At 39.4% G+C, this 12500-nt stretch overlaps 1 protein-coding gene across 1 annotated transcript in view; it reads right to left on the bottom strand.

Annotated features, from left to right (window-relative positions):
• Positions 1–1319: 1319 nt before the first annotated feature.
• Positions 1320–12500, bottom strand: part of LOC125033308 — a 14674-nt gene continuing 3493 nt past the window's right edge. Inside the window, 6 exon segments of the mRNA XM_047624690.1 lie at positions 1320–2940; positions 3230–3700; positions 3702–6386; positions 6584–6782; positions 7568–7646; positions 7882–12500. The exon segment at positions 7882–12500 is cut by the window's right edge and continues 893 nt beyond it. Coding sequence (XP_047480646.1) covers positions 2758–2940; positions 3230–3700; positions 3702–6386; positions 6584–6782; positions 7568–7646; positions 7882–12500 — 8236 coding nt within the window. The 3' untranslated portion in view covers positions 1320–2757.

Genomic DNA, 12500 nt, shown 5'->3' with positions numbered 1-12500 from the left:
ATAACAATAACTATAACAATAATAATAATAATAATAATAATAATAATAATAACAATAATAATAATAATCAAACAAAACTGATAATAAAAAAAAAAAAAAAAATGCATACTGTAGTACTCATGCTATTTTTACCATTACTATTACTACCAATATACCAATATCAAAGACATCGCCATCACCACCATCATCACCGCCATCATCAGCATCATCATCACCATCATCATCATCATCATCCTATTACCAACAATAGCGAAAGGCTGTAGAAAAAGAGAACGTTCAAACAACATAAAAACAAAAATTGCGGGGAAAAATTTATATGGCAAAATAAACTTCTAAAATGTTGCATGCACCACCTCAGCAGATATACATTATGTTCCTGTTTTACGTCTTATAACCCTACTAAGAAAAAAAAAAAATTATATACAACTCTTGTCCCTTATATTTTTTTTACCCTTTGACAAGCCTTCCCGTAAAACAGAGATTAGTATAAGAAATAGATTTTTTTCTTTTAATTCTCACAAACAAGACAAATGGAAGAACGATACATATACCTCTTATCAAAATTCAATTCAAAATCCAAACTTTCTGAAATAATAAGTCAAAAAGATTCAGAATTTTTCATCAAAAAATCTCTAACCAATAGTTCTGACTGACATGGGAATACAATACTGCATAAAATTAAGAAACATGAAGCAATGGCGTATTAGTTATAAATCTATAAAGAATAGTGCCTCATAAACAGGCTTTAATGAGTGATCATTTGTATATACATCTTTTTTTCACTTTCAATGCAAATATATGAATGAATTAATCAGTGAATAAATATTTGAGCAAAATGGCCTCATATGCCAAATACACAATCCTTTCAATTCATTCACTATATTAGTAACCTGCAATTAGTACTTTCCTTTCTAAGTATACATCAGGGCTGAAATAAAAATGTGCATAATATAATGTACAGTGCAATTAATAATGGATTAACAGGCTGACCAAAAAGAAGAAGAAGAAGAAGACGAGAGAAGAAGAAGACAGAGAAGAAGAAGAAGAAGAAGAAGAAGAAGAAGGAGAAGAAGAAGAAGAGAAGATGGAGAAAGAGGAGGAGAAATGGAAGAAGACAAAGGAGAAAAAAATTAATAATGGATTAACAGGCTGACCAAAAAGAAGAAGAAGAAGAAGAAGAAGAAGAAGAAGAAGATGAAGAAAGAGGAAAAGAAAAGAAAGAAGACAAAGAAGGAGAAAAAAAAAAAAAAAATGGATTAAAAGGCTGGATAAAAAGAAGAAGAAGAAGCAGACAGAGAAGATGGAGAATGAGAAGATGGAGAAAGAGGAGATTAAAAGGAAGAATAAGACAAAGAAAGAGAAGAAAAAAAAAGTTAGAACACTAAAATACATCAGAGACCTATTCAAATATGTTAATAGGATACACTCAGAGGCAAAGGGGCAAAGACACCATAATGATATTTTGAGTATATTGCATTAAAAGTTCAACTATGATTCCCACATATAAATTCTGTAAAATTATTTATGTGTTTACAATCAATACACTTCTATTGCCCAGTAGACTTCACATGCTAGAAAAACTGTGTCATTTTGGAGAAGAAAAAGAAAAAGAAGGAGAAGGAGATGACAAAGAGGAAGAAGCAGAAGGAGACGACAAAGATGAAGAATAATAATAATAAAAAGAAAATGAATAAGAAGATCGTTGAAGAAAGAAGGAAAGAAAAGAAATTAAAAGAAAAAGAATCATGATCATCAGCATCATTTTAATGTCTTCGTCCCTCCGCCTCCGAGCACCTTGGACAAAAGCCAAGTTAACAATACTCAAGACAGTCTTAGACCCAAATGTCATAGAGTTAACTAAAGCACATAATACAGCACCAGGAACAAAAACAAAAACAAAAACAAAAAAATATTGAAAAAAAAGGCATGTATTGTTTCTTTTTCATTACAGGATCATTACTTACAGCTAAGTTTTACTATGCTTAGATAGAAGATGGAAAAAAAAAAAAAAAAAAAAAACTGAAATTACCTATCATTTACCCTGCTCCTTCCTAAAAAAATAAAATCAATACAAAAAGGTGTAAATTAATAAAAATAGGATAATAAATATTCGAAAAGTCACCTTACTTCTATGTATAAGAAAAAAAAAAAAAATGATGAAAATACACTATACCTCAATATCCACATTGTAAATAAAAACTCCTAGCTTATTTAGGTGCAAAATGAAAGTATTATCACTGTAATAAGATCTTGCTATTACTTTTGAAAAGTGGAATGGTAGCATATTCATCAACAATTACGACTTTTGCAACAAGATTATAATAAGCTTAATATAAGCTGAGCATTTATTTTTTTGGTTCAAGATCTTGTAGATCAATCATAATACTTAAAACTATCTATCGGGTACAGATGAAAATCCTTGGCTACAGATAGATAATACATTAAATAATATGCATAAAACATATTCCATTCAAGTGGGACAATTTCATCTGTTTCAAGAACATAAATTTGGCAACAATTTGCAAAAGAAAAAGGCATGACAAATTATCCTTACTGACAAGTACTCTTATCACATTTAAAGATAAAACAAATATTATTTAACATATACCATGAAAATAAATTTGAAATACATATGACTTAGGTGCTTACAATTCTTAAAAGTATCCTTCTAACCTATGAATGTAATCAAACCTAGTGAAAAACAAGTAAATATCAAAATACATAATCGGTACTCATAAAGGAAGAAAGAAAAAATTGTTACATTCGAGCACTGACGCGATTCTCATAGTTCGCTAACCACTTACTACACATAGTGGCTACATGTGCTTGACCGTTTGACTTCGCCACTTCCTGCACCTTTACAACGTCCTCATGTCTGCCACGATGCACTGCTACCAGGTATGCGGACTTTAGACGACCGCACTTGATGTATGCTTCAATCTGAGAGACAGGTGGGGTAGAAATATATATGTCAGTATGGATATTCTTTTCTATTCAGTCCCAATGTTTGTTGTTATCTTTATCTTTGATGAAATCATTTATTATGAAGCTGATATATTCTTTATAACAGCAATTAGTATATTTTAACTATTAATCAGATGTATAATATTTTGCTTTTTTATTTCATTTTGTTACATCCCTAAACTAATCCAAAGAAACTACATCAAAAAACAAAAAGAGATAAAAAAAGATAGAACACATGACATAATTCTGAAAAAAAAGGGCATACCTTTGCACTGTCACTTGAAAGAAGTTTGACAAGGGAATCTAGATGAGTGTTCTGGGTGCTGCTTGCTGTGGCCAACAGTGCTGGCTGTAGAGCAATATCTATAGTTTTTGCTTTCAACACCCCCCACTCTTGCATGCCACGGACAACCTGTCCCACTGTGCTGTACTGCTCGTGTGCTACTAGCAGCTGACTAACGACTGACAGCAATTTCTCTGTAGATATGCCACTGCCCTCCACCACACGATATGCCAAGCTCAGTCCATCTGCGACACTCTGAGCACTGCATATAGCAAGAGAGGCTACAGCTAAACGCTCTTCTTCATCCCCAAGCAAAGTGGGCAAACTTATGTTTCCAAGGACTTTCATTTTGTGGAGATTGTGCAACAAGGAACAAAGCATATTTCCCTTTGCCTCACAGTTAGCTAGAAACTTTGTAACATCTGCCTGCAGTGTTAGCGTATTGATGTGCTGATTTACTTGCCATCCTGACATGTTTCAGTATGATTTTCTTTTTTTTGGCACTGGACTGGTGTAAAGCCTGTGTATCAAGATAAGCCTGGAGATGTGACTTTGCTGCAAGCAGATGGTGAACTCTGTTAGCTAATCCATTGTAACTGTCTACTGTATGGCTGTACATTCGAAGAAGAGTCATTGCAGCTCTCAGTCTATCCCCTAGTGCCTCCTGTACAGCTAAGAGGGAGTTCCACCATCCTTGGCGCTCCAGCCACCGACAGCCTCCAAGCATATACTTCGCCCATTTTTCCTGTTTGGGGTCTATAGCTCTGAAGTTTCTCAACAGCATGTCTAACTGTCCACATCTTAAAATAGGTACCAACACTTCATGCACAAAGAGATCAACCTCAATTTCTTCACTCAGAAGATAATTCACACATTCCTGCAACTGCTTATTCCTCATGAAATACTGAATGGTCATACGATGATTTCCATACAAACACAAGTAATACTTGCATTCAGTTTGGAACAAGGAATCCATTTTGGAATTATTCTTCTTTTTAGTTCTATGACTAGAGAATATCTGCTTATTGCTCTCTCTGTTGGTAAGCAGCCCATTAGAAATACCATTAAGCTCTTGTAAAGAGTGGAGAACAACAAGAGCTTGTGATGGAGGCAATCTCGACTGGTCGTTCATCATGATGGTAGCTCGCGCTCTTTCTGCCTGCTCCATCACCTTCTGGTCCACAGAGAATGGGTTGCTCTCCAGGTACTTTATTACTTCTGGCAATAAAGAGGACCTACAGGGCCTTCTCTTATCAAACGGCCTTTCCAGAACCCGGGAAAAGCGTTCTCTTGCTCCTGGGAAATCTCCAGCTTTCAGTGATGCCATAGCCCATGCACCCCAGACGCCTGTTGCCTCCAAACCAGCCTTAGTGGAAATATTCAGAGCCAATTCCCACAGCTGTTTCTTCACCAGCATGTCACGCAGGTGTCTCATGTGAACAAATTCCTGCTGCAAGCACCTCTCCAATTTTTCCTTTAATTTATCCTCTCCCATTAAATTCTTTCTGTGCAGCTCTCCAATCTGGAGCATGTTCTGCAAAGATGGAATAGGAATTATGTAGCCGCAGTTGGCTTTTGATAGGAGAGCGATCAAATCCACCCACTGGGTGTAGTATTCACAGAGAGCTATTCCCTGATGCTCACCTATGTTCCCAAATCGCACCTTTGATGAGGCTAGCAACGTCTGAATCATTGAAAGCACAAAAGTGTTGTCTACCTCAGGACTAGCAGACTTGATGGAAGAAACAATAAGGGAAAACAAGTGATGACACAGCTTCACAATACAAACAGCTGCTCTTTTGTGGTCTTGGTGCTGTGCCAGGATAGCAAGACACAGGCTGAGTGAAGGTGCATAGTCATAGCAGAATTCCTGGCGGACAAGAGCATTGTGATCTGGGTCAGTGGAGAGGTACCAGCCCCCCTCTGTGTCACTGGTGCAGGAAGATCCTCCCCCCCCTCTGGCACTCACCAAGCCCTCTGAACTCTGAGACACAGTGTCATAGGTCCCATCTCCAAGCGGCCTTACCTGAATATAATCCTCCAGATTCAGATTTTTTGTCTGCTGGTAACACTCTATACAAACTCTTACTTGCAAGTCTCCATAGCCCTGAACAACAATCCTGGCTTTAGAGCAGGAGCCACAGACAACACGACCACATCTTCGGCAGTGATGTCTCCTACAAAACATAGAGAAGACAGCAACTCTGCAGATGGGGCATTCTCTCACTTCAGCATCTGGAATCCACTCATGTCTTTCTGGAGGCCTGGCTGGCATAACAAACTTCTTTGGGACATTCTCGTTTAGAGTCTGTGGTTTTAGCGTGACTTGCACACCCGTTGTATCCAAAGCCTTAGCTGCATAAGCCTCAAGCAGCCAGTTCAGAACATCCCAGCTTAATGACTGTGGCTCTCTCTTTTGAACTCCAGCCTCCTTGCACAGACTTGAGATACCAAAATCCTGTGAGTGAATGCTGGAAGACATTCTAGAGTCTACCATATCCAAATGTTGGCTAAGGGTCTTTATAGCTTTCTCCACAGCTTCTAGTTTGATGTTCATTAGCCATTGTTCAATGATAAGATGTGGGGTGGATGCCAAGTGGCTCAACTGGAACCTGTCATCTGCATGGGGAGCAATATCCTCCACTAAAATTAATCCCATGACCTCCTGTTGCAGATCACTGAGATTTGGAAGGGCAATGGATGGTGGAACTGTACTGGGAGTGATACCCTCTTCATTCTCCTTCCCAGAGAGCTCATTGTTGTCCTTGTACAAGGAAACAGCTTCAGATGTGAATTGTGTCTTCAGCAAGAACTCAATCAAGAACCTCCTGGTGGGTGGACTTGATAGCCTATCCAGAAGAGCTTGTATAACAATGACCAAATCATTGGAGCTCAGAGCATGAAGAGCCTCCAGAGCTGTGCCATATTCTGGGTTCGTCTTGTCCAAGACAGACATCAGGTAACTCTGGTCAACCAGTCGGCGCAGTTCAGGACTGACATTGTGGTGCTCAGCCCACTGGACACCTAACTTGAACTGCTTCTTCTGGAGCAACATCTGAAGCAGAACTGCAGGTTCCTCTTCAGACATCTTTTCTATCTCCTGCCAGGAACTGACTTCTGGATTCCCGACTCTAAGGATCTGCATCAAAACACATATATAGAACTATTAAAAAATTGTGAAAAAAGAAAACAAACAAATAAAAAGTAGTCTATTGATTCTATATGCAAATCAATGTCACACAGTATGTTCAACATCTAAAAAAGATCAAATTACATGAACTTCATCTATCAAAAATATTAAGCAAGCAGCCATGTACACTAAGGCTTTACACCTACCTCTTCATAGACCCTAATTTGCACTGCCTTGTTCTGGGCCCATTCTTGCTTATGCCTTGGGAGTCTTGAATCATAAACCATGATATTCAAGTGATCGACTGCTGCGGAGGCTGGCCATGATCTGTAATGCAAAACCTTAGTAAGTATAAATACTAATTCATAAGAGTATCTATCTATGGGTCTTAACAGGTGTGTCACTATTTACTCATCTGAAGGATAAACAATAAAGGACTACATATTCCAAGGTGAAAGAATTCCTAGCTTTGGACTGGATTTTGGAAATTTCATATAAGCTCCCTTTGTTGTGGAATGAAAATTAGCTAAATTTGTGAATGTGTCCTTAACAAGTTAAAAATAATTCATGGTGACTTACTAAGCATATATGCTTATTTAGAAACCTCAAAAGAAAAAAAATATTTGTATCTTTTTAAATAACCTAAATCAAGCATCATAATCCATTCAAATCCGAGACATCCATCAAGAAGTTATGAATAAGAACGAGGTAAAAATGTTTCAAAAATTTACCAGAGAGAATCATCAGAAATAAATATGTTAACTTCCCTAAAAGTCAGGGAAATTCAGACCTTTGCGTGTGCACAGGATGGAAAAAAAACAAAAAACTAAAAAGAAAGTAAAACATCTTTCATCCAGTCCATGAGAGAGAAAAGTAAGGAACTTAAGAAAAGAAAAGAAAAGAGAAGAGAAATGAAGTGAAGATAAGATAAGAGGAGATAAGAAAAGAAAAGAAAAGAGAAGAGAAGAGAAGTGAAGAGAAGATAAGAGAAGAGGAGAGAAGAAAAGAAAAGAAAAGAAAAGAAAAGAAAAGAAAAGAAAAGAAAAGAAAAGAAAAAGAAGAAGGAAAGAAAAAAGGTCAAATCAACTGCAAAATGATTTTCTGTCTTTTACCTAATTACCACCACTGCTATTTATCATCCTTGAAAGGTTAGGAACCTTTGCTTGATAAACGAACTGCTAAAGACCTACTTGTGTGCTTCCTGGATTGTGGTGTATCTCACGTTGCAATCCAATATGTGATAAGCATACATCCATGGTTTGAGATCAGCTGAGAAACAGGAGGTTTTGTTGAAAATGAGTCTCACAGGAAAATTATGTATAAAAATGGTAAAAAGTGGATATGATCATATGCATTTGCCCAGCATTGTGCAAAGGGCCTTTTAAGTCTTTCTCTCCGTTCTGTTTAATGTTGTAATAGCAGATGCTGAGTATTCCAGTGTGACTCTAAAAATTAAATTACAAGTTTTTATATTAACTGTAGAGGAGACATATCTTTCACTAACATAACTGGAGAAACTGAGTCAAAATAAACTCATCTGTAACTAAAGTCACAACCAATTTACCTGAAACATCAGAAGTTTGCACCATGAAGACCAGAAGTTGATCCAAAAGTGACTGAAGATTGGGATGAGCCTCCATTGTGGCCGTAGGTAAAGCTTGCAGAACTGTCATCAAGCTGTTGACATTAGACTGCCGTTCCATTGTGCAATCCTTGGTGATTGTTTGGCTTCCTAATAGCTGGTCAGCTAATGACCATATGGATGAGATATCAGGATCTATCAGTAATGCTGATAAGACATTGCTGTCCTGGCTAATCCTTCCCAGGGCCTTATACCTGCTGTTGGTGAAGACATTTTTACATGCCTTGAAGTGGTGTGTTTCGTCATGCTGAGGTTTTACCCCTCTCTCGGGAGGGTACAGAATCTTGTGCCAAGCATCAGTTTCATCATCTGCCCATGAATGGCCTTTCTGTCGTTTCATTTCCAAGGCACTGTGTAATGCCTGCACTATGAAGGCAAGAAGGGGGCACTGTCTCCTTAGGTGACTTAAAACCGTAGGTGGAACCTTGACTGAAGTCCAGTCCAGTCCATCAGATACTGCAGGTGATACAATGGTTTCGGAAATGTTGTGTGTCATGGCAAATTCTTGATTAACTAGGTGTTCTACATATTCTACAGCAATACCCTGATCCTCATTATTATCCAAAACACTTATCTCTATCTGCTTTTTGCTGGAGATTCCCGCATCAGGTTTGTTAAAGAAACTGGCCACCTCCTCATTCACCTCTTGCATCAGAGAACTCATTCCATCAAAAGTCCCGTTACAGTGCCTTGCTACATAGTTCAGTATTGTTCTGGACACACACATGTTCACCTTTTGGGTTCCATGAGGATGGTCTATCTCTCCATCTGCATTTCCTGAGCAACTTTCTTTCACAAGAGAAAACATATTTAAATGTTCAGACACTGCTGCTTCAATGTGCTCTTCAAGACGATCTGCATAAATAACTTGCACTAATGGGGAGACTGGATTTCCTTGTGTTATGCAAAAGCTTAGCTTGGAAGGGAAAGCAGTAATGAGCCCAGAGATATGTTTCAACTTCTCTGCATTATCATGTTGCAAACTACTTTTTATCACAGTGCTCTCACAAAGGCTGACTCTGACATTCTCCTCATTTTGGATCAATAAACTTGATAATGGATTCTGCAGCTGTAGCACACCAAACAGAACATCGTGCAAGGAGAGGAATCCTAGCTGGCCAAGGTTGTAACCGAGATGTTTCATAGCCATCAGGCGTTCTATCAGATAGCTGGAGAAAATACCTCTCGATTCACCCGATTTACTCTTGGGATACAGTATGTGGTTTAGTAAGCCTGCATGAATGTACATCAGATTTGCTAAATTTATAAAAAATACAACTGCCTCTTCATTTGGGGGTATTTTTGTGAAGTCCATAGCAGCTAACTCTGAGGTATCGTTTAATGCTTCTTGAATATCAATTGACAATAATGCATGTGGGGCAGTTGCATCATTCAGAATAACTGCTTTGTGGCAATGAGTGAATGTGAATGCTTGAGGTTGTATTGCCTCCTTTAAACCACTGAGCAGAGACGTTAAAATATCTCGCACGATCACTTCTCCGTAAACAGCTGAGGTACCCTCTATTGTTCTTGAATTCATTATAACCTGTCCTTGAGAGGCCTGAAAGCCAAGTCTTGAGGCTACATCCCGGACTTCTGTATCATGTCCTCTTCTGTACAAAAATTCATATGATACTGTGATCTTGGGACAGCAATACTGGAGAATCATTGCAGTCAGATTCAGTCTCATTCTAGCAGCTATTGGCTCTAACTTGACTGGGTCGACGCCTTCCTGGAACATTAATGAACCCAAAATGTGTACAGGTCTCTGCTTAAGTAAGGAGAAATAGCTCTTCATGCTGTTATGGTACTTCTCATCTGCATGGAGAGTAACCATGGCCGACATAAGCTGAAGATATTGATAAAATGTTCTAACAAAGGCTCCCATTTTTGTTTCCTGACATTCTTTGATGCTGCTCCTATACAAGTGATTGGCTTTTTCACTCAGAATCTGAAGTAGTAATTTGTAAGACATGTGTGCTCTGTTTTTCCCTGAATGAATATGGATGTTAATAGAACTATCCACATTGTCGCTATCATCAAACCAAAGTAATGTATCTTGAGTTGCTGCAAAACATTCTAAGAATTTGGACCAGGCTTTCACATAATTCTTCAGTTCACTCTCACCAAGCGGCAGAGGAGACAGCATAAGTGACATTGGGGTAGCTGAGAATGGACAGGCATAGGCAGAGGTGTCTGCTGAAGGATTCTTATTTGCACCATCTGAGTCACTTTCACATTCTAAAGTTCTAACTGCAATTAGTGTGCTACACATTGATGCTAACTTCTGCAGTACAGGGATGTAACCTTGGATACTTCCAATGGTCTTGGGTAGACTAGAGGGGACTGAGGGCTGAGAGACCGACCTCTGCAGAGCCTGTTCCATCAAATAGGAAGCGGTGGTTTCTGTCAAGTCCACTGTGAGAGCTAGGTCTGCCAAGACAAGTGCCTGGGGACTCAGGAAGGATGATGCAATCTGGCAACTACCCTCTATCACTTTTGTTGACAAACACTGAGGTATTGGAGGTGGAGTTGATGTCACAAGGTCGTGAATCAAGTTCGTAGTACTCACCTGTGCAGAACCTTCTCTAGCTAGTAAACCAATGTTCTGTATCAGGTCTTTTGAGTAGCCTTTGTGTTGCACACCTTTGGATTCCTTCAGTTTGCCTGACTTCTGGCTTGTCAGGGATAATTTAGGACGCAGCTGACTTAGTCTGTTTGTTAGGCACACTTCTCGTTTTTCAGTTGAATCCACAACTTTATACATTTTGACGACTTGCTCTGCTCTCGTTACATTACCATTGGCAAGGGCTAGGGTGATCAGACTTGACGGTGGAGCCAAAAGATAAGTTATGACACTGGTATGGTCTTGCAAACCTGTAGTTAATTCTGTCAACTCATGCTCTTTTCCATGACGCTTTTTCATTCCTTGTGAATTGGATGTTTGTCCTGGGTTGGGTACTTTTGACTTAGCACTGGTCTGCATAGAATTTTCATACACTGTGTAACCTGTATTTCCTGAAATGAGTGTCCCATCGAGAAAGTCATCAAAATTTTCTACTGAACCAAATTTACGACTGTAAGGAGCTATTACCTGCATTCTCCACAGTCCTTCACTGATTAAGCGGGAGAGGGATGATAAACGAACTTGTACTTTCTTTCTTGAGCAACTTTCTTTTGTCTCAGCTTGTTGACCTATTTCAGTGTAAGTCTGGGCAGACGCTGTGAGGATGGAATCACGTAAAAGCAATAATATATCCCAGGCCACTAGGGAGTTGATCAAGTACCCTGTGTGGGGCAGTTCTCCCATGCTTGACCCAGTGCTCTTTCCACTCACCGTGCAACTGCTTTGATGATGGCAAGTTGGGCCACTCTGGGGAGACTGCTGGTGCGTGTCCCATGTCAGTCTTTCGGAGCCTGCAGGCGGCCAGGAAGACCCATGGATCTTTGATGCTTCAGAGCTTTCTGTGGCTTTGAGGTCCTTACTGTTTGCTTCTGTTGACGAACCACTGGTCTTCTCCTCTTCTGAAGCACTGCCAAAAGGAGACAGCTCTCTGACAGAGAGATTCACCGTCTCTGAAGAACTTTCCTCAAGGACTACTTGATCTGCAAAATCTAAAACCTTCTTCACCTTTTTTGTACTTTGTTCTTTCTCCTTATCCCCAGCCGATGCAGCAGGGTTCAGGTGTAGATCAATAAAAGCATGTGAAGTACTTGCTAAACTCTCTACATCTGTCTGTTGTGACAAGAAGGACCGCTCAAGCTCCCCTTCTTCCCCACCAGACTCACTCTGTCCCTCGTCACTCATGTCACTATGACGGACAAACAAGAGAGAAAAAATATTTTCCATCACTTCCACTCTGCATTCCAAAGGCTTTAACTCATCAATCATTCTCCTTACTTCCTGCAGCTTTTCCAAAATATTCTGCTGGTAAAATTGGAGAGGCGCCTGCCTGTCCCGATAGTTTGAGATTCCCTCACTGTTCATATCCGTGCTCCTACCAAAGATCTGTCCCTTGTCACCATGCAGTTTCCCCCGTGCTTGCCGTCCAGCGACAGCATTGTCAAGCTGCATGCCAGAACCAATTACTTGAAATACTGACAGTAAAATGCAGAAGGCTTTATATGTGCTTTGGCATGAAGAGCTAAGTGTCCCACTTGGATCTCTGGCTTTGCTGTGTTCATCAAGAAGATGCAGCACCTCCTCAGGCCACAATGTGTGCAAGGGAAGAGATTTGTGGAGTGTAAACAGAGGTGAATGATTCCTTATCAGCTGCAAAAGTGGCAAAATTTTAACGCTCGTACTACGCGTTAAGCACCACCGAACGAGATCCATGTCCCTATTCAGATCGCTGCAGATATCAAAGAGAAGGGGATCAATGTTCCTAGGATGATTCTCCCAAACGGCAGAAATCCAGATGAGACTCTCCATCTTGTCTACTGAAGTTGACCAAGCATGTAAAAAGATAATTGGCCACAGA

This window comes from Penaeus chinensis, chromosome 16 (genome assembly GCF_019202785.1).
Source record: "Penaeus chinensis breed Huanghai No. 1 chromosome 16, ASM1920278v2, whole genome shotgun sequence".
NCBI lineage: Eukaryota > Metazoa > Arthropoda > Malacostraca > Decapoda > Penaeidae > Penaeus > Penaeus chinensis.
Note: the sequence above shows the minus strand (reverse complement) of the source record. Positions and strands in the feature narration are given on the sequence as shown.